This window comes from Thamnophis elegans, chromosome 5 (assembly GCF_009769535.1).
Source record: "Thamnophis elegans isolate rThaEle1 chromosome 5, rThaEle1.pri, whole genome shotgun sequence".
NCBI lineage: Eukaryota > Metazoa > Chordata > Lepidosauria > Squamata > Colubridae > Thamnophis > Thamnophis elegans.
Window position 1 is genome coordinate 51674937 of NC_045545.1, and position 22520 is coordinate 51697456.

The 22520-nt window shown below is 38.7% G+C and overlaps 1 protein-coding gene across 3 annotated transcripts; it reads right to left on the reverse strand.

The window, feature by feature from the left end:
- Positions 1-1387: 1387 nt before the first annotated feature.
- Positions 1388-20210, reverse strand: CHIT1 (chitinase 1). Of its 3 annotated transcripts, none has more exons than XM_032217260.1 (11): positions 20151-20210; positions 17111-17140; positions 14706-14907; positions 14292-14348; positions 13582-13747; positions 12657-12781; positions 12059-12143; positions 6978-7160; positions 6238-6354; positions 5140-5284; positions 1388-1767 (listed from the first exon to the last, which is right to left on the reverse strand). In XM_032217260.1, exons 1-10 carry the CDS (start codon positions 20173-20175, stop codon positions 5144-5146), a joined length of 1131 nt encoding a protein of 376 aa, XP_032073151.1. In that variant the 5' UTR covers positions 20176-20210; the 3' UTR covers positions 1388-1767; positions 5140-5143. The 3 variants fall into 3 exon arrangements, with proteins under 3 accessions (XP_032073151.1, XP_032073154.1, XP_032073152.1); XM_032217261.1 differs by lacking the exon at positions 1388-1767 and adding an exon at positions 4352-4395; XM_032217263.1 differs by lacking the exon at positions 14706-14907 and having other exon boundaries at positions 20151-20207.
- Positions 20211-22520: the final 2310 nt, after the last annotated feature.

Genomic DNA, 22520 nt, shown 5'->3' on the forward strand with positions numbered 1-22520 from the left:
AAGAGAATGGATTTGCTCACATGAATTTAGAAATATCTGTTCATTATGTATGTGCTGAAAATAACTGTTAAATAATACATTAATTTCAAAAATAAGAGCATATGATTAATTTAGCCAATTTTCATTTCCTTACTTCCTTTTAAATCTTTTTTATGAGATACCTCCATCTTTTGCAGGGTAGCTTCTACTGTAACTTTTTTAAAATATTTTTTTTAATGCTGTGAACTTTTACAAATCTAGTTTGCTTTTCTTTTAGAAAATTATAGGCAGATCAGTCTCAGAAATTGCTTCATTGCATACTGTAATATTTTTGATTCTGTAAATTCCAGGATGAGAGCAACAAATAACCAAATGCTACTCATGGATTGTTTATTGACAGGGCATAAAAGCTGTAGTCATTTTTCAAAAAAATGTTCACTCATAATTAAGGCAAGTTTCAAATCCTCATGGGTGACAATTATGCAAGTTTGGTCACTATTTTCAGGATGAATTCAGCTTAAATAAGATTCAGTTACTATAGAATAGGCAAGGAATTTCTAAATATAGTATCCTTTTTAAGGAAGCACACTTGACCAATGACACTAACACAACTGATGTGATCCTAATTTCAACATCAGGTAAGATAAAAGCAGCCCACAGCTCATTTTAGAATCTAATTATTCAAGTCATGCTATAAATGTAAAACTAAGTAATTGATTATTCTGTCTCTTATAATCATGAATTAATCAAATAAAATAATGAATTTCTTGACCAGATATATTGCCAAGTGAAAAACAGATTTGTGCATAGTCTATACATATTGTGTCTTCATGTTTTAAATTGGATTTGGGCTGCTTTGTACATGCACTCCTTATATATTCCACAGTGTTTTCAGATAATGTGATTGGAATTGATTATTTCATTAGCAATATTTTGTTTAGTCATGGAAGCTCCATGCATGTTTGTTCCTAGCACAGCATTCAGTCGCCATAAATGACAGAGCTACAATGCTTGGTTTCTTGCTGTACCATACTGTTGTAAAACAATAGTTAATTTTTTATCAGATTTATCTACCACACAAACTGAATCTCTATCCTATTTTAAACACATTATGCAATGACTAGCTCTCTAGAGAAGTCTATAATGCTGGAAGAGGTGGAAAGAAAGAGAAGAGGATGACCAGCAACAAAGTGGATATACTCAAATAGAGAGAGGCCATTATTGTTTAATATATTTTGCTAATTCTGTTAAGGTTAAAAAGAAAAATATAATTGCCATGACTGAAATTAGTTTATTTCTAGTCCACCTTAGACTATTACTATGAAATAGTAATTAGTATTACTATGAAGTAATAATATCTTGGTTGTGTACACATTGGAATAAAGAATCAAAGGATAGTATGCATTTATTAAAGGTTAAAGAAATGTGTTGATGAATACATTGGAAAGAATGGATAGTTTAATTTAGAGACAATACATTGCTAGTTATAGAATATTATTATCTTCGGGACTGATGAGGACCGGTGCTTCAATTAAAATAGTTGCATCATCTGTATGGATTGTCAAGCATTAGCCTTACTGGATCCAGCATCTGGAAATGGTACTTGTTGGATCAGAAATACTATACTAGATTACTTATACTCTAATATATAATTCATTTTATAGTTTAATATGCTGTAGATCCCTTTAGCCATATCAAAGTGAAAAATTGCTGCTGGTGAAGCGGTTTGTGTTGAATCTAGATCTGACATTTCATATTCAGGAATGCTGCTGAAAGTGAAAGAGAAACCTGCCAAAAAAAATAACATTACTTTAGCAATTTTTCAAGTTATACAGTCTCTCTCAACTTTATTTCCTGCCCCCCTCTAAAGTTCTAGTTAGCTTACAGCCCAGAGATGGTATTTTATTTTCTTCGCTATCGGTTCAGTAGCAGGAGCATGCGCATCTGGGAATGCACAGAAGGTCCTTGATGATGTCAGAGTGGGCCTCACACCGCCACCACTACCAGTTCGCCTGAACAAGTGTGAACTGGCAACATACTACCACTTACAGCCTATAAAATACTTTCTTTGTTACTATCTCCTGCCTCTGCAACAGTGCCCACCCCCAGAGATAAATATGGTATTCTGGAAGTCCTTTAAGACCTGGCTCCAAGTATATGGAGTCTCTTTTATTTTTTTAATTGCTATGGCTCCTTTTTAGTTTGGGTGGTTTTATTGTCATGGTTTCAAAAATTTTAATTATATATTCTGCTGTTGTAAGCTGCCCATGGTCTGCTGGAGGGGTGATCATAACATCATAATATCATCGTCGTCGTCGTCGTCATCATCATCATCATCATCATCATCATCATCATCAACAACAACAACAAAGTATATTTATCAACAACTGAATGAAATATTATTCTAAAATTCAATTAAATTCAATTCAAAGATGCATCTTGGCTACCCTTCTGAAAACAAGCAAAGTGGAGTCCATGGTGGACGGCTAATGATTTGGGGTTGCCATGGAGCAGGAAATCTTGGTTTATATCTGTCTTGTTGAAAGGACAAGAAGCATCTGCAAACACTTGTTCAGACATTGCATTTAGAAATGTGTGAAGGCCTGTCAGTACACCATCACAAATAAGTTTTGCGGAGGAATCATAATAAATACAAGGATTTTACTTTTTTTAAAAAAACTTATTTCATCAGTGTATCATATGGAGAAAAAGGAAATTCACTCCCTCTTCCCCCTCTCTCTAGCACTGAGTTGCCTCCACTTAACAAGCACTGTAAGATGTGTTTTCTATCTCTCAGTGTAGAATATTTTTCTGCAAGAAAATTTGCTTTATCTAACCCTTAACTTCTCTGTTTTATAAATGATACAGTTGCAATTATTGTTCAAGTAATTTATTGTGCCATAGGTAGGCAAATGACATTTAACAATTATTCTAAACATAATTTTTAATTTTTGATTATTAAACTCCAGCTTCCCATCCCTTAGCCTGGGGGGTGAAATCATACACCCCTCAGAGTGGGTTCGCAATTTGGGAGTCCTTCTGGATCCACAGCTGACGTTAGAACATCACTTGTCGGCTGTGACCAGGGGGACCTTTGCCCAGGTTCGCCTGGTGCACCAATTGCGACCCTACCTGGACCGGGAGGCCCTTCGGATAGTTACTCACGCCCTCGTCACCTCAAGACTGGATTACTGTAATGCGCTCTACATGGGGCTGCCCTTGAAGAGTGTTCGAAGACTTCAGTTAGTCCAGAATGCAGCCGCGCGAGCGATTGTGGGTGCACCTAGGTACACCCACGTTACACCTATCCTCCACGAGCTGCACTGGATGCCCATTGGTCTCTGGACATGCTTCAAGGTGCTAGTCGTTACTTTTAAAGCCCTGCATGGCATCGGACCTGGTTACCTGAGAGACCGCCTCCTGCCAATTACCTCCCAAAGACCAATTCGATCGCACAGACTTGGCCTTCTCTGGATTCCATCCGCCAGCTGGCGACCCCCTGGGGGGAGGGCCTTTTCTGTTGCAGCTCCGGCCCTCTGGAACGACCTCCCCGTTGAGATCCAGACCCTTACTACCCTCTCGGCCTTCCATAAAGCTACTAAGTCCTGGCTGTTCCGGCAGGCCTGGGGCTTTTGAAGTATCCAGCCCCACTTTAATTGTGAATGTTGTTTGTATTTTAAATTGTTTGCCTTATTTATCCCCCTTCACTTTTTATTGTAATCCGCCCCGAGTCCTTCGGGAGTGGGCGGCATACAAAACCAATAAACTCAAACTCAAACTCAACAGATGGATTAAGGGCATAATGTACCCGACTGGATTTTTTTCAGCACTTTGGATATTTTAGGGGGAGAGAAATCATTGTAAAGGTAAAAGAAAATATCTGCCTATTCAAGAAACGCTTCTATGAAACTGGTTCAGTATATTGGTTCTCAGTGACAATTCCATGTGGCTAAATCTGATTTGCTACCAAGGCAGCAATAAAATAAGGGGAGGGGGGAGAATAAAATCTTTACAAAATATTAGTATTGTTAAAGTGGCATTTTAGAAATATTTATGTTCCCTCAAAGTATACTATATTTATCAAAAAGAAAAATCAAATCTGAGGACATCGTAAAACCCTAATATGTCATATTATTCCTCCTAGCTATCGGTATTCCTTTGAAATGAAATAGGATTCTCTAATGTCAAATTTTGCTGTAGAATCTTTTCTATACAGTATAGGTTGTACAGCTGGCAACCTTTAATTGCCTGTTCATGCTGACTGACAAATATTGCATGGAAGGCCTCTAAGGCCTCTTTCAACTCTGTTATTCTGTTGCTCTGTTGTTCTTAAAATGAATAATCCCTCGACAGATCTTGCAGTTGGTATATTGTTGTTGCCTTTTGTGCTGATTATTCCCAGTGGGGACAAAGATCCTGAGTGGAAAGAAAAAAGGTTTTCTATGTTTCCCCTCTCCCAGCACCCCACTTCTTCTCAGTGACACAAGGAGATTATACATCTTTGCTTTCCACAATAACAGAAGCCCCCTCCCATTCCCACCCCCTTGTGAAATAAAGCAGATTGTTTCCTTGTAGATTCCTGGTCAAGGAGGAGTTACTCGCTCCCATGGAACAGAGTGCCTCACTAAGGTTTATCATGACCTACACAATCTGCACAACTCTAGTGATTAAAGCAGTAGTTTCACTTTTGAATAAACATTGTTTGACCTCTAAATATCTTCAGTAGGAGAGAGCAAAATCTTACGAACTCAACACATGCCTGTGATGTTGACAAAGTAAACAGAAATATTTTCCCCCTTATCATTCTAATACTAGACTTTAGAGTCATTCAATAAAGTTGAATGGAATAAGAGGCAAGAGTCAAAAGAAGGACACATATTTGATCTATTGGTGGGCAAGATAATAAATACTTACCGTATTTGTAATATTTACTATTTCAAATGGCTATAGGTGTTTGTATTGAGGAAAAGTGATAACAAAGTCTTGAGCATTATGGTAAAGAAAATATTTTCCCTTTTACAGAAGTATTGAAAATTGTCATACTTTGTCATTGCTATATAATAGGAAATGCCAGTAGAATGAGGATGTTGGGTAAATGCTTAGTTCCTTTTTAGCCTTGGGATTAAAATATGATTCCAAGAAAAGAAAGTACAATATTACCCAATTAATTTGTGGAACTCATCTGCTTTTTCAGAGTTTGAATAAGTGGGTATCTTCCTTCTTTGCAAAAGGAGCCACTGAAGTCATCTAGGTCTAAGGCCCACACCATACCACCACCGAGGTTTTGTTTTTTCAAATACTGGACCTGAATGAAACAGAAAATAGGAATTTAAAGGCTTGAACTCAAATAGAAGTTATGTTGCTAAACAGTTTCAGCTGCCATGATTTGTCATGGTTTGGGGGTGGTGCTAGGCCTGGCAACTAGGAACTTGTCTAGGGCACCAAATTTTAGGGGGTGCAAAAATTGAAAAAAAAAACTGCTGAAATATTCGTATAAAATCTGGTAATCCTTTCTTGGTGCTTTAGAACTTTTTCTTTCTACTCTTTTTGAAAACACCTCCAAAGTTGGTCAAGCAGTTATGAATAGCAAACTAGCCAGACATTGCAGGTCATGAAAAAGAAATTATTATTACCTCTATAGATCTCAGGAAGTTGATAATATTCATGATGCAAGATCAAAGTTTGTTAGAAAGACCTAGTTGCATGATACCAGCTAATCAAAGTTATACTCATATACTAGTGCACTGTTTTGAGGGTTAAATATAATTGTACAGAATGGTTGCTCTATTATTACAATGGTGGTGATGTATTTAAAATCATTTACTGTGATTCATGGTAAATATATAGACAATGCCTCTCCTTCCCTCCCAAAATGAGCGGGGGGGGGGGGATTCCAGGCTGCAAATTGTAAGGGTGAAAGTCAAAACTTTCACACTTACAATGTGAAAAAAGAAGCAAGAAACAGGAGGGTCCCTCTTTACACAGGGGGTGCCAGAATATGACTTTCCCTAGAGCACCAAAATGTTTCAAGCCAGCCCTGCATGGTTACAGGGTTATATATCTGAGGAAAATATGATTAAACATAGGTTTCCCCTTAGTAAAACCAGGACTATTGTAATTTCTACAAAAACACCTTTCAGATATAAAGGACCCTAAAGCAGTCTATGTTGCTACTATTTTGTGATTTATGAACATAAATGTTGCTGAGATATACTAGAAGAATACACAAACATTTAAATTAAAATATATAATCCTTACCTTTTTGGTAATGCTCCTGACATCATCGTATCCTACCCATTGGTTTCCTTTGAAGGAATATGGAACTTTCTGACTTTCAATCACTTTTGTGGTAGCACCATTTTTAAAGTCACAGATCTGAAACGAAATATGTACTTGACTTGAGACAGATGAAAAGAAGTATAAACAACTCAGGATATTCCAAGAATATGTCTTTAATATTTGACCAAAGTTTTCATTAGAAACTTTTCAGATAATTGTAGGAGACAAGGAACAACAAATGTCTCCCTGTTTTCATCTCTTTTATTTATTAAGATTAGGTTTGCAAAGAAAGAAAAAAAGAATAGTAAGTAAGAAAGAAGGCAGCCTCCTTGCAACCCCACAATAAGGAAGTTGTCATCTAGGATTTTGTTGGTCTGCCATAAGGAACTAATGGGGCTGACTGTAAATTTTTTCGAGGGAGGTAGAGAAAGGGAGAGAAATAGTCTAATCTAAATCAATCATTTGAACTTTATTCACCCAAGATGCTTCATTCTAGAGATATGTTTTGGAAGCAGTGAATATATTGATATTTTAATTCCTTTCACCTATGCAAATCTGTATATTTGTAAATGTACCATATATTTCTGCACATTTAAATATTTCAATACATCTCTGCAGTCTCTACCAAAGGGGATCAAACATGAGCACGTGTTGGACTTCTTGAAATTTATCCTTGTTTGGAGAAGTGAAGGGGGCATAACTATTTATCTTTTCCTTACCTCATAATAAGACAAAAATCCTCTTTCTTTTGTGTAAACACCAGGTGTGCCAGGCCCTGAAGTTGGTGCCTTCACTCCATTCTGTGAAGTAGAAAGGGTGAAGGTTCGTCCATAGGCAGGAATTCCCAGAATGATCTTTTTAGGTGGCGCTCCCTTGGTCTTCCAGTACTGCACAGCATTGTCCTTTGGAGCAATAAACAAATAAGCAAGACTTCAGTCCATTTTGTCTGGTTTTGAGGCTAATCCCTTTTATTATTCAGTTATGCTACAGTCCTAACATAAATATATTGGGTGAAGATACTGTCACATATACCAAGGAAAATGGTTCCATTGTAAGACATTCCTACTGGTAATTTTTCTTCCCAACAGTAGCCTTTCACTTCATACTGAGGAACGATTTATTCCCTTCAAATGGGTGAGGAACCACTTGCCTTCAGCTGCAATTAAAGTTGTCTTATCAGTATTGGCAACTGTGAAGAAACTGTGGTTCAGAAATACCTGTATCTGAAAGGCTACCGATAACATGTTGTATTGATTCCTACTTTAGAGGATCTTATAAATTTATGCAGCAGCTTTGTAAAGAATGCAAGAAAGATAATATAAAGTAAACTAATGAGTAAAACTCTATTGTCACTCAAGCTCTTTGGATGAATAGGCGGGAAACAAATTGTACGGCTTTAGGAAAAAGGTTAACACATTGATATTCAAAATTGTATTTTATCCATATTTTCATTGGATGATGTGAGACAAAGTGCAAATAGTTTAACAGATTGATATATATTCTAAGATGGCATAATATTAAAAAACTTTATATTATGAAATATATTTTTTCCTATCTGAGATTACATATTCATAATGTTTTTTTTACAAAAATAATCTATAAATAATAGTATGTGTTTCTTAATTGCCTACATAATAATCTAGATATTTTAATACTAACAGGTATGATTAATGAACAGCATTCAATATTCTATACTCATGCATACAAATGATGTAGTATAATTTAGCTCATTTTAAAAATAAATAAGGAGTTATTTGACATGACTAAATTAGACTCTTTAATGCAGAGACCTTCCCCTCATCCAGAAGCTTGAAAAAAGGGAAGAAGCATACTGAGTGAATAGTAGAGAGGTGCTGAGTACTTTTTCATAATTGTTTTTGAAGTGTGCACAATCCTAGGATCTTCAATGCACTCATTTTAAATATCCACCAGATTAGATTTATACTGTGATCTTTCTAATACAGTTTTTCTGCTGCTATGCCTCAATTAGCAGTCATTGATGATATGTTATTATTATTTATTTTATTATTAAACTTATTTGCCACCCCTCTGGTATCCAATGATTCTGGGCAGCTTGCAATATAAAAACACTAAAACCATCAATTATAAAATAGAACAGCAGATAAAATCACTAACACAGGTGGCAAAGGAGGGAGCCGGACACATGGGGTGGGGGAAGGTGGAGGTGGGATTATTGAGATGTTTGAGATGTTTGAAATGTTTATTAACATTTGTAGGCCGCCCTTTTCCCTGAGGGGACTCAGGGCGGCTCACATAAAATCAGGGAGGGGGAATACAAACAATGACGTAGACACATATAATAAAAGTAATAAGCAACATACATTCATCATTCGGGAGGGGCGGCTATCCTTATCCCCAGGCCTGACGGGCTAGCCAGTTCTTAAGGGCTGTGCGGAAGGCCTGGACGGTGGTGAGGGTACGAATCTCCACGGGGAGTTCATTCCAAAGGATCGGGGCTACTACTGAGAAGGCCCTCCTCCTTGTGGTTGCCAGCCGGCACTGGCTGGCCGATGGAATACGGAGGAGGCCCAATCTGTGAGATCTAATTGGTCGCAGGGAGGTAATTGGCAGAAGGCGGTCTCTCAAGTATCCAGATCCACTACCATGCAGGGCTTTATGGGTGACTAATAGCACCTTGAAGCGCATCCGGAGATCGACAGGTAGCCAGCGCAGCTCGCGGACGATAGGTGTTATGTGGGTGAACCGAGGTGCACCCACAATCACTCGCGCGGCCGCGTTCTGTACTAGCTGAAGTCGCCGGATGCTCTTCAAGGGCAGCCCCATGTAGACCACATTGCAGTATTCCAGCCTAGAGGTCACAAGGGCCCGAGTGACTGTTGTGAGCGCCTCCCGATTCAGGTAGGGTCGCAACTGGCGCACCAGGCGAACCTGGGCGAATGCCCCCCTGGTCACAGCCATCAGGTGGTGGTCAAACGATAGCTGTGGATCCAGGAGGACTCCCAAGTTGCGGACCCTCTCTGAGGGGTATAAAATTTGACCCCCCAGCCTGAGTGATGGAATATTGGTCGAATCTTTGGGAGGGAAACACAACAGCCACTCGGTCTTTGCTGGGTTGAGCACAAGCTTGTTAACCCTCATCCAGTCCATAACAGCCTCAAGGCCTCGGTTCATCACGTCTGCCGCTTCATTGAGTTGGCACGGGGCGGACAGATACAACTGGGTATCGTCCGCATATTGATGGTATCTGATCCCGTGCCTACGGATGATCTCTCCCAGTGGTTTCATGTAGATGTTGAATAGTAGGGGGGATAAGACCGAGCCCTGCGGCACCCCATATGTTAGGGGCCTAGGGGACGATCTCTGCCCCCCCACTAACACCGACTGCGACCTGTCCGAGAGGTAGGAGGAGAACCACCGCAACACGGTGCCTCCCACTCCCACCTCCCGCAGTCGTCGCAGAAGGATACCATGGTCGATGGTATCGAAAGCCGCTGAGAGGTCAAGGAGGACCAGGATGGAGGAATGTCCTCCATCTCTGGCTCTCCAGAGATCATCGGTCAATGCGACCAAAGCGGTTTCTGTGCTGTAACCGGGTCTGAAGCCTGACTGGAAGGGGTCAAGATAGTTTGTTTCCTCCAAGGACCGTTGGAGCTGGAAGGCCACCACCTTCTCAACAACCTTCCCAAGGAAGGGAAGGTTGGAGACTGGGCGATAGTTATTAAGAACAGCTGGATCCAGAGATGGCTTCTTTAGGAGGGGTCTCACCACCGCCGCTTTCAGTGCGGCGGGGAAGTTCCCCTCCCGAAGAGAGGCGGTCACAACCGCCTGGATCCAGCCTCGTGTCACCTCACTGCTGTTAGTAACCAGCCATGAGGGACACGGGTCCAGTACGCAGGTGGAGGCACTTACAGCCCTCATGGCCTTGTCCACATCCCCGGGGGTAACATCCTGAAACTCAACCCAGAGATGTTCTACTTGATCCTCTTGTGCCTCGGCTGGAACTGCGGGGATGGAGTCCAAGTCCGACCGAAACCGAGCAATTTTGTCCGCTAAGAATTGGGCATAATCCTCAGCTCTGCCCTGCAAGGGTTCCCCCGCTTCCCTTTTATTTAATAGGGAGCGGGTTATCTTAAACAGGGCGGCTGGGCGGGACTCAGCGGACGCAACCAAGGTGGCTATGTGAGATCTTTTCGCTGCCCTAAGTGCCCTGGTGTATTCCTTGGTGCAGGTGGTTACCATTGCTCGGTTCGATTCGGACTTATCGGACCTCCATCGGTGCTCTAGGCATCTCCTCCGGCGCTTCATCTCCCGGAGTTCCTCGGTGAACCAAGGAGGTCTCCGGGATCCGCCGCCTCGGAGGGGCCGTAGTGGTGCAATCCGGTCGAGGGCCTCCGATGCTGCCGAGTGCCAAGCAGCAACCAGAGTCTCTACCGGACTGTGGGCGAAAGTATCAGGAATGACCCCAAGCTCCGTCTGGAACCTTAACGGATCCATAAGTCGCCTGGGGCGGAACCACCTGGTCGGTTCCTCCTCCCTACAGTGGGGGTTTGGTCTCCGGAAGTCGAGCCTCAGTAGGCAGTGGTCTGACCACGACAGGGGTATGATGTCGTTACCCCTCAGACCAAGGTCACAAATCCACTGCTCCGAGAGGAATACGAGGTCGAGCATGTGACCTGCCGAATGGGTTGGGCCCCGAATTACTTGGGTCAAGCCCATGGCTGTTATGGAAGCCATGAACTCCTGCGCCCCATCAGAGTTTTCACCGAGCGACGGCAAATTAAAGTCCCCCAGGACCATCAACCTAGGGAACTCAATTGCCAGCTCGGCTACCGACTCGAGGAGCGAGGGGAGGGCTGCTGCAACGCTGTTGGGAGGCAGGTACGTTAACAGCAAACCCACTTGACCCTTGAGGTCCAACTTTATCAGCAGAGACTCACACCCGACAAGCTCCGGAGCAGGGACCCTACGAGGAACTAACGACTCCCGGATAACAACGGCCACACCCCCACCCCTTCCCTGGGCTCTCGGCTGGTGCAGCACCTGAAATCCTTCTGGGCACAGTTCTACAAGGGGGACTCCTCCCTCTGGGCCCAGCCAGGTTTCAGTAATACATGCCAGGTCTGCCCTCTCGTCTAAAATTAAGTCCCGGACGAGAGGAGCTTTATGTACCACAGACCTGGCATTTAGCGACAGCAGCATTGTAGGTTTTAATTAGCCAACCACCTCCAGTATGAAGCTTTCCCATTGGGTCCCAAGCCATCTGGCAGAGCCAGGTCTTAAGGCTCTTACGAAAAGTCAGGAGGGTGGGAACCAATCTCAGCTCAGGGGGTGGGATGTTCCAGAGGGCAGGAGCTACAGCAGAGAAGGCTCTTCTCTGGGATCATGCCAGCTGAAATTCCTTGGCTAAAGTATGCCTCCTCTGCTGGTGCAGCTGGAGTGGGCCAGTTCCCATGACTGCTTTACCAGCATTCATGCCCACTTAGAAATTTACAAACAACCTGGAAAAATCAGTTTGCTTAATAGAATGATAGTTATTAAGAAAAGCACTTCTCACAGATCTTTTTACTAGTAGTTTTAAAGAGCTAGTAATTGTTGAGAGTCACTGTTTAGAGAACCAAGTTGTAATTTTTAGGTGCACAACATAAATATATTAAAAGGGAAAGTGTTGAATAAAATATTTTAAACCAGCATGCTGATTCTCAATCCGTTTGTTAAGTTGTTTTCTATATGTAACATGTGTTAAATATGTAAATTACTTTTCATGTTTTTTCTAAATCTAAATGTAGAGTCTATATGGGATCAAGTGTTTAACACTTACAGTGTCAGGGAAAAGGGGGCTGACGTGCCCTGTGACTCCAGCTCCTTGAAAATCATATGACATGAGATTGATAAAGTCCAAATATCTGTGAGTAAAGTAATAAAATATACATTATGTGAATTCCATCTTTAATATCATACAAGTAGTCCTCAACGTACAACCACAACTGAACCCAAAAGTTCTGTTGTTAAGTGAGACATTTGTTTTGCCTCATTTTGCAAATTTTCTTGCTCTAGTTGTTAAGTGAATCACCACAGTTAATAAGTTAGTAAACTGGTTGTTAAGTGAATCTGGCTTCCCCATTGACTTTGCTTGCCAGAAGGTAGAAAAAGGAGATCATATGACACTAGGACACAGCAAAGGTCATAAGTATGAATCAGTTGCCAAGCATTTTCAGTGCTGTTGTAACTCTGAACAGTCACTAAATGAACTGTAGAACTACCGGTACCTGTAATTTGAATGGTTCCATGAAGCATGATGTTTTATAACTAAGAAATAAGAACTTGTTAGCTTACAATGTTGGAGCTAACGGATGAAATTAATTTAAAGGTCAGCATGCTCTCCATTTTAGTTAATAATTTTTTCAGGATATACTCACGCTGAAATCTTGTCCACTTCATAACCATTGTCAATAGTCTGCTTCCCAGCAGCAACGGCAGCACTAAGCAAGAGTCTTTTCTTTCCTGTCCTCTGGGCTTCTGCTGTAAATTCTTTCATCATTTCCTAAGATAAGCAGATGGCAACATTAGTTTTATTCCTGTCATCTTTTAAAATAAAATATAAATTAAAAATGTAGGTTACTTAAAAAGATGCAGATGATTTAATGAGTGGATAGTGATACTAATTCAGCCACTTTTGTCTCCAATGTAACTGCAAATCTAGGATATTTCTTATTTGAGTTATATTTTTATTACAGGGATTTTAGGTATCTATTACATATTTTTGAGAGCCATGGTGCAATGGTCAAGGCATAGGTTAGAAACCAGGAAACTTTGAGTTTTAGTCCTGTTTTAGGCACAAAGCCAGCTGGGTTATCTTGGGCTAATCATTCTCTCTCTCAGCCCTAGGAAGGAGGCAATGGCAAACCACTTCGAAAACCTTTGCAAAGAAAACTGCAAAGAGTAGTTCAAGGAGAATCACACACGATTGAACTGAAAGAAAAAAAAATACATATTGCTTACTTGCTAAATGTATTAATGGGTTTAAACTGAACATCTGATGTGTACTATGCTGTTGAAGGGTCTTAGCTATAGATAAAGAAAGATATCCCTATATTACATTTTGGAATTGAATAACCGATTGCATATGCAAATCTGTTATGACTTAGTTCCAGTAACAAAGTAATTATTAAGCAGCATTCATTCTGTACAACTTTTGCTATATTCTCTGATGTTCTGTTTTACTGTTTCCGTGTTCCTAGGTACACTGTTGTACATAGAATTTGCTAGTATAAAATAACATTGCAGCAAGAAACTTTTTATTTGCTGTTTGCATTTTATCATCAACTCAAAGTTTTGCAGTACCTGAACTAAGAGGGTGAAACGTTGTTTATCCACTGCAGGGCTGCCTCTGGCACCAGGATATTCCCAATCTAGGTCTAAGCCATCAAAGTCATGTTTTCGGAGCAATGAAACCACAGAAGAAATAAATACCTGGCGGTTTTGAGCAGTAGCTACCATTGCAGAGAATCTACCAAAGAAGTTGCATATGAGCACATCAAGCAAACAAACAAGATACCAATTTGCTTTGTCACGTACATATATCATACAGTATGTGTACCCATCCAATATCTGTACCCAAACTACAGAACTCGGAGGGTTCTACCTTAGTCTTTTGACTTGAAAAGTCACTTAATCCCAAATAACGTATTTCCTATTAAATCTTCGTTCAGCTTGATTCTATTTTTTTTTAATTCTAGTTCCAAATATTTGATGTTTTGAAGGTTTTGAAACATGAATATTATATGATTAACTATGTATAGTAGCCAGTTTTATGTACATTTGCCATCTTTCCTTATTACAATTATGTATTTTTTTAATCTTGTGCAGTCATTGTTACTGTCAGCAATATTGTAGGAAATACCAGTGTACAACCATGAAAATAATTGCAAAGTAGGGCCCTCAAAGAGCATCCCAAGAATTAGTCCAGTGTTTTGGCAGTTGCCACCACCTAGGCTTGTTCATCACAGCATGATGAATAAAGTCCCCTCCATAGATATCTCAGAGGTTCTTACTTTGCACTACCAAAATTCCATCCACCAATAGCTAAAAGTGTATTCAATCCTGGATTCCTAAATGAGAAAAAAAATTGGTTAGTAGAATTCAATTGCTTTTCTTAACTAGTTTATCTCTCATTCTATATGTGGTTTTTATGCTTAGAAAAGTCCATTGGGCCTGATTCAGGTTGATGCTTTACGATGTAGGCAAAATTCTCCCAGCTGCATCAGTGTATACAAAAGGAATTTAAAACATTTTTTTTTCTAATGCAGTCCTCAGGGTTGGAATCATTTCTACTTCCATAAACTTCCATAAAGTTCCCTGTGTAAAAAATTTATATACTTTCTTCTACAATCATATAATCCAAAATCCCAGTTCCAAGGATTTCTAGAAAGACCCCTTATCCCACCTCACCCCAACTGGCTCCATACGTTTTTTTGTGGTTATTGAAATCCTTGTAGAGCTGTTCGTCATTCCACTCTATCGTTGTGATCTTATTGTCTTTCATTCCCGCAAATGTGTAAATGAGATGAGTGCACAGTTTGGGATCGATGTCTTTAGGCAAAAATTTTCCTCTATCTTGCCTGTACTGAGACCAGTTGGTGAAATAGCAAACAAGCTTCAAAGCAGAACCTGTCCAAATGAGATTGTATATCAAAGACATTTTGGTTTATTCAGTTAATCACTCCTCCCAGGAAAATAAGATATTTCTGTTGCTTTATCTGTTTAATGACTTATTCCCAAGCTAGCAAAATCCAGATATACTGAATTTTAAGGCACACCAGAATTCCTACCGTCCCTGCCCTAATAATTTCCTTATATTTGTATTATTCATGTATTCATAATAATGTTTATATATATATATATATATATATATATATATATATATATATATATATATATATATATATATATATATAATCTGTTATCTAATTCATGCTTGATTAAATAAATAAAATAAAAATAAAATAAATTGCAGTTCCCTAAAATCCCAACCAGAATAGTCAATTGTAAGAAAGATATTCTATTAGGAAGAAACCACATATAAGAAATGTTGGTTTTATTATCATGATCAGTGACCAAAATTAACTACTTATTTAAAATAGGATAGAAATAAATATAATAGAACATTAAAGTTACCCCAACCTTCCTAAAATAAACAGAGCTAATTTGCTAGCTTACTAAAACTAATTAGGAAATCACTAAAATACTTAAATTTTAATGCAGTAGTGACTAGTACATTATTTTAGGTTACTTAAAGAATAATTGGCAAAATAGGTATAAATGAATTTATCTGTTTCCCACTATCTGTTATTTAAACTGTAAAAATATAAAATTACAATTTACTCAAAAACTGTATAAGGTTCTAAACATAGTGAATTGTAATAGGAATGAAATAGAATATGGCCACTCTCCTGGAGTTCCTTTCTAAAGTGTCCATTAGAAGGGGAAGAATAAAATTATCTGTGTCATTGTGACTACTTCTTAAAAGAGGCATAGTTAAGTTTAATTTGAATTGAAAAAGAAAACACAAGAGACACTGGGGGAACCATTCACTGGCATTGGTACAGCATCATCAGGGTCCTATTTACTTTTTCTGTTATTTATTTTTTAACATTACTTCTTGTATAAAAAACATTTTGGTGCATTGATTGAGTAACAATATCATTAAATAGCGGTACCGTGTTTCCCTGAAAATAAGACAGGGTCTTATTTTCTTTTGACCCACAAAATATGGCTTGGGCCTTATTATCAGGGGAGGGCTTATTGTTTTGGGGTTGTCGGGTGGCTGCTCTCTTGTTAGCAGGCTCCCAAAGAGCCAGGTACAGCCTCATGGCGAATGGCTGTGTTGCACTGTCACAGCAGTGCAACACAGCTGCCATGAAGTGACCACGCTCACCAGCAGTCACCTGGCAAACCCCTTTCCAGCTGGGCACAGCACCATTCACTGACCTAAGGGGATCGCCAAGCCATGGGAGCACATGTTCGCCACCACCCGGCTCCTGCGGCTTGGCGCCTTCGAAATGTCAATGAATGGCACTCTGCACAGCTGGAGAGGGGGGTTGCGCGAGTGGCTGTTCTACTCTGGCTTGCGCACCTCCCAGCCTTATGATGCCCTGGCCCAGCTCTCCCTGCAGAGTCAGAACACCTCCGTTTCCTCTGCCACTGCCATCCCATCATGGCTTTTTTGGCGGCTTCCAAACTGAGTCTTCCGGCAGTGGCCACTCTGGGCATATGCTCTATGGTTGTACGCTCTTCGAGTATGCTCTACCAGCAGCCATAGAGTATATGCCCAGAATGGCCACTGCCGGAAGTCTTGGTTTGGAAGCCGCCAAAAAAGCCATGCTGGGATGGCGGCGGTGGCATCGGAGGTGCCCTGGCTCTGCAGTTAGATCTGGAACCCACCACTGGAGAGTTCTATCTATCAGAATATGTTCTTCTCTATTGCTTATTATTATTTTTCTGATTCCAGAAACAGCTTCTATTGGGTCCTCCACTTATCTAACGTTCTTCTTTCTACATCTACTTCTAAATTTGAAGGAATAATGTGTCACATTTATTTAACATTTTTACTTATCGAATTTATGTCTCACAAAAATGACTCTATCTGGCACAAACCATTATTTATCACTTGTTGTCCTGTTTATGGTGGTGAATGTCTAAATCTAACTTCTCATGCTGCTTGGGATCATGAAAGGTATCACCAACCTTCATGCTCTTTCCATTGCTGATTCCTTTATGGAATATTTTATTAGAGCCCCATAAATTGAGCTTTAATCTTTCCTGTTTTCTCATGATTCATTAGGAAATAAGATGATACTATATGATTACTTACTGCAGTGAAGAAACAGCAAGAGAGCTAAACCTAGAATAAAAGGAAAATAGAAAACAAATTAGCTAAGTAATATAGGCTCTTTGGATCTAAGATTATTATAATATGATTAATATTTACTATCAATGCTTTTTTATATTTTACTTTGAATGCATCAGAAAACTGCTTATATCTCCTTTGGTGGGGTACATTGGTTCTGCAAAGTAGTCTATAGACTAAAGAATAGTTCTTTAAGAATAGTGTGGGTATATTTGATGAAAAATGTGGCATCTTGGTCAAGACGTGTAAAAACTGAACTATGCTTGCATTACATTAGTAGTGAATGGTATAGGTGTGACAGGTATGACATGCTGATAATTTCTCTCTCTCTCTTTCTCTCCTCTCCCCCTCCCTCCCCCTCCCTCCCCCCTCTCTCTCACACACATAATGAAGTTAGAGAGCATGAATAGTGAAGTTAGAGTACACTTTTTATACAATGAAAAGTAATAAGAACAAAAACTAAACTCATAAAAAGTATTGCTTTGTTAAACATGTGTAGGAAGGTAGAATTCTAACCAAAAGAGTACATCAAGACCAGTAACTAAAAACTTGTGAAGTGCAGTGTGCTTTTATGTCAAGTAGGGGGTGTACCTGCTAGATTTTTCCTCTTCAGCCGGTTGCTGAGAAATTTATGAAAGCAAACAGGAAACTTTATCATGCATTATTAATACAGTGAATGCATATAGGTATGAATTAAAGAACATTTTCCATAAAAATGAAGTTGAAGGCTGTTTGGTTGCTGAATGCAACAAATGTAGAATATATAGAAGTAAAGCATGTAAGAAAATAAATGGAATGCTTAGTGAATGCTTCAACAATGAAAAAAGTAGTAAGACAAGGATATATGATGTCTTTTGAGTTCTTTAATATATTTATGTCTGAGGAATCATTGGAGGAACATTAGAACTGCATTAGCCTGGGATGGAAATACAGTATATGTCTTCCTTTATATGCAGACATTTCTTTCATTGCAAACCTGCAATGAGTTGTGGCAGATGTCAGATTTAAGGCAAAGAGGCATAAGAATTTCCAATGAAATGTACTGATGACTCAAGCTCACGGGGACAATAAATTAATTTTTGCAATCTATTTTAGAGCAAGTAAATGAATTGGTGTGTCATGGTGAAATCTTATGTGCAACTGCTAGTTCAGTTATTGTGGTGTAGTAGGCAATATGTAATCTCTTATATGGAATGTTTGTGGAAAATACAGTTGCCTCTTGAAAAAGCACATTTGGGATTGGACACATGGAAGGATATTTTTTAAACAAGGATCCAGAAGTTAATTTTAAGAGTGTCAGCCTCTATAGATAAACTGGCTTTGAAATGTTATAAAAGAAGAGAAAGTTTTACATGACAAAATTCATACTGATCTGAAAGTGTATTTTAAAATGACAGGCTACAGTATGATATAGGGAAAAATGCTACACTGGACATAAAAAAGAAACCAGCTGATGTCTTAATAATTAAAAGGTATATATAAATAACAAATTAAGAGAGTGGCCTGGATAATTTTCCTATACTGAATTTACAAAAAAGACTGGTTAAAGAAGTTTGTACAAAGCGACAAAGAAAAATAAAAAGAAATCAAGTTCTAAGATATTGTTTCAAGAGACTAAAGATTAAGATTGTTAAAAGTAAAAGGAAGAAATATAAAGTTGGTTTGTTTGATCAAGGTTAAAACAGATACACTATTACATCTAGTAAATCTTAATTGACTTGGTGATCAGTACTTAACAACAAGGCTTTAAGGATTTGTTTATAGATAAGAGATGAGATATGTAAATAAGAGATCATTTGTTGCATTTTAAGAGAAGGTTATAAATTACTAAAATTGTTTATATATTTATTTATACTTTATAATTGTTTACACATCCCATCATGTTGGGATGAAGAGAGAAGAAATTTCTTTATATGCTTCTTTTTTCTTTACTATATTTTTATTTTTCTATTCTTTTTTAGTTTGCATTAGTATTTATCTTTTTAATTGAAACTAAATACAGATACACACAATAATGGCAATAATCAATCCCCATCACAGCTACTAAAAACCTAAACTCCTTGATGTTATCCATGCAAAACTGAATGAAAACCTGATTATCAATCCAGATAGAGCAAAAAATATCAAAGAAGCAAGAACTACATAGATTTTACTTGACTTCTAGTCTGGGATAAATACAAAATTCTGAAAATTGTTACAGGAATTTCTCAGCCTTTTTCTCAGTGAGCTAATTAAGACATAATGTCTTTGAATGTTTTTCCCCAGATTCCTGACCACTTGAGCTAAATTGCTATTGGCAAAATAAACTGTCAAGTGATTCACCGGCTATCTCTTTATTCTCTTCTTTTCCTTTCCCAGTTTCCCTACAATCTCTCATATTGTTGTATAGACCTCCCAAAGTACTCTGATTGTACCAAAGAATTGTATGGCTCCCGCACCAGGAAGAAGTAGCACAAATAGCTTTTTGCTCATATTATTATAATCTATGGAACCTTGATGCTTCATCATTAGAACTTTGCAAGGCAGAGCTGTGCAGATTGGCCTGCCTAGAAGAAATCAAACAAACTGTGCTACTATCATTGCTAAAGGTGAACTTCAGCCTAGAAATACATTGGGAGAATTTTTCTCCTTGAAAATTGTACTGAAATAACCTACAAGTTACAACACAAATAAGATAAAGATTTTGGAAAGGCCATTTGTAGAGTTCAATTTCAGTTCCCTATTAAAGATACTTAGATACAGAAGGCATATGTTTCCTGTGCATCTTGTCACTATACTTTTTTCAATTATTCCATTGAAAGAAACAGACTTGAAAGCACAAACCTGTTAACATGTGGCCTTTATGATAGAAATACCTATTTAGAGTAAATTAATGTATCTTTTTATGAATTTTATATAGAAAAAATATACTGCATAGTTGCACAGAAGCATAAGTAAGTTATATAAATAAGTTAACACAGCATCAACATCCAACATATAAACATGTTATTGAATCTAAGATTACCAGTCCAAATAATAACTCGACCCATTCTGAATGCAGATGATGTCCAGTGCTCTATTTGCAAAGAAGTAGGTCTTTGTGTTTACCTATGTGGTGTATATATACCAGCTTAACACCAACAGAGTACGATGTGGCAACAGCATTTCCTGGATGTTGAACAAATGACAATCACAAGGAGAAAGCAATTTCATAACAGGGATTAGTATTGATGTGGATACATAACAGTTTTGGTACTAAAAAAGCAAAGATCAAGGCACTTAAGAATGAACTTGCCTGATTCTCAGTAAATGCAGGAAAATTGAGCAAAAATAGAAATCTGGGACAAATGCAAAAGCTGTAATCAATTTCTGTTTTATTAGAAATGTATATCTTAAAAAGCTCTAAACACCTTTTAAAGGTCAGTTTACTGGCCTTGCTGTTGACTGTTTCCTGATGTGTGAGGTAGTCTTCCTGGTTACCATCCTGTCAGCCAGGGGAATTTCAGAACTGGTAGGCCTCTCAGTGAGGGAAGAGTTATGTATCTTCCACCCTAACAGGGTGGTACTCAGACTGGACCCCTCCTTCATCCCTAAGGTTCCTGGGCCCAGGAATTGATACTGCCAAATTTCTGTCCAGGCCCATCCCATGCTCTGGAGGGGAAGTAGCACACCTTAGATGTGAGGAGGTTTCTCAAGATCTACCTTAAGCGGACTTCCTCTCACCAGAGAATGGAGGCGTTGTTCGTCTACTTTCAGCCTTCAACTTTGGGCACCAAAGCTTTTCCATCAACTGTGGGACTGTGGATTTGGGTGTGCATTGCCAAGGCCTATGAACTGCAGGCCCTTCCAGTGCTAAGGTGTATCACGGCCCATTCCACCAGAGAAGCAGGGATTTAAAGAAGAAGGGAAAGAAGAATGGGGGAAAGATAATGAAGGGGTAGAAACAGTGGGAAATAAAAAGCAGACAAAAACTCCATTGGGCTTGGCAATGGTATAGGGAAAATGGTAAATGTGGGGGGATGTGTCCCAACAAAAGGGAATAGAAACAGACAAAAGATGTTTTGGAGGTTGACAGTGGCATAAAGAAAATTGAAGTAGGAGGTTATACCCCAACAAAGAGAAATATAAAAGATTTCTTTGATGGTGGAGTGAGGAAAATTGAAGAGGGTGGACATGTCAAAACAAAGAAAAGGAAAAGGCAGAAACAGAGAAATGGGATAAAAGACTTACTAGGGAAAAATCAGACAACTAGAAATAGTTATATGGGAAAATATAAAGCTAAGATAAGGGGTTTATTCCTAAATATGACAAAAAATGGAGTTGCTAATTGATTGAATATGATAATGGAAAGATAATTAAATAAAGGTCAAAATACATGGAATATGAACAAATATGAAACTGATATGGGGAGATTGTAAAGCAGAGGTTTGTGATTCACTTTTTTACATGAACTTTTAATAATTGATTGAATATGACAATAGAAGAACAATTAAGCATGGATTAAAATATATGAAACATGTATGTATGTATATATGTATGTATGTGTATGTATGTATGTATTTATGTATGTATATAATATCTCCTTTAAGATGATGAATAAAGTGAGATGTGTGCTGTTTGTTATTCTATATAGTAGATTAAGGGAATTGTAATGAACATTGAACAGTAAGGATTGAAATATATAGACAATTAAGGGTAATCTAATCCAAGATATGGCAAAATGGAGAGGGAACATGAAATATACTTACAATGGGAAACTATTGAGATTTAAAGACAGAATCACAAATTGGGGGCATGTAAGGATGTATAGTTATATAAATATAATGATGAGAATAGCTGGGAATTGTAACCAGGTCTACATCTCGGCAAAAATTAGCCTGGGGTGGTGGGTTAAAAGCACAATGACTATATATATATACTTTTCTGTTCTCTTTTTTTAAAGAAGGAAGATATATGTCAAAATTAAATATGTATATTGAAAAGGAATTATAAATACCATCAACATAAAATTGAGCTCACTCAGAAGCTGAAATAAACCCAGTAAATGAGATAAAGTGTGTGAAGTAGAGGAGAGAGGTAAGGGAAGAAGAGAGGGATAGGAGAGAGGGCAGGGGGGGTGGATAGGAGAAGAGAAAGGAGGAGTGGAAAGGGGAGAGAGGAGAAGGAGAAAGGAAGGGGAATTAGAGAAGAGAAGGATGACAGGGAACAAAGGAGGTAGAGAGGGGGGGAGAGAGGGAGCAGAAAATGATGGATGAGGTACAAATATGGTGTATGGAGAGCAGAAGAGCCACTAATTATTTTTGGGAGTTGATGGTAAGGTGAATTGATGTAAACATTTAATAATACAATATGATGTTGGCTATGTAATTGTATACATGTGGTTATATGTTATGAA

What these genes read in the sequence shown, in the direction of transcription:
- CHIT1 (XM_032217260.1), bottom strand. Translation starts at nt 20,175, where the DNA reads ATGGGTCGAGTTATTATTTGGACTG. An exon ending in GCCCCCTTTTCCCTGACACT is followed by an intron (nt 7,161 to 12,058) that starts GTAAGTGTTAAA and finishes ATTGCTCCAAAG; the next exon opens with GACAATGCTGTGCAGTACTG. An exon ending in TCAGGAGCATTACCAAAAAG is followed by an intron (nt 5,285 to 6,237) that starts GTAAGGATTATA and finishes TGTTTCATTCAG; the next exon opens with GTCCAGTATTTGAAAAAACA.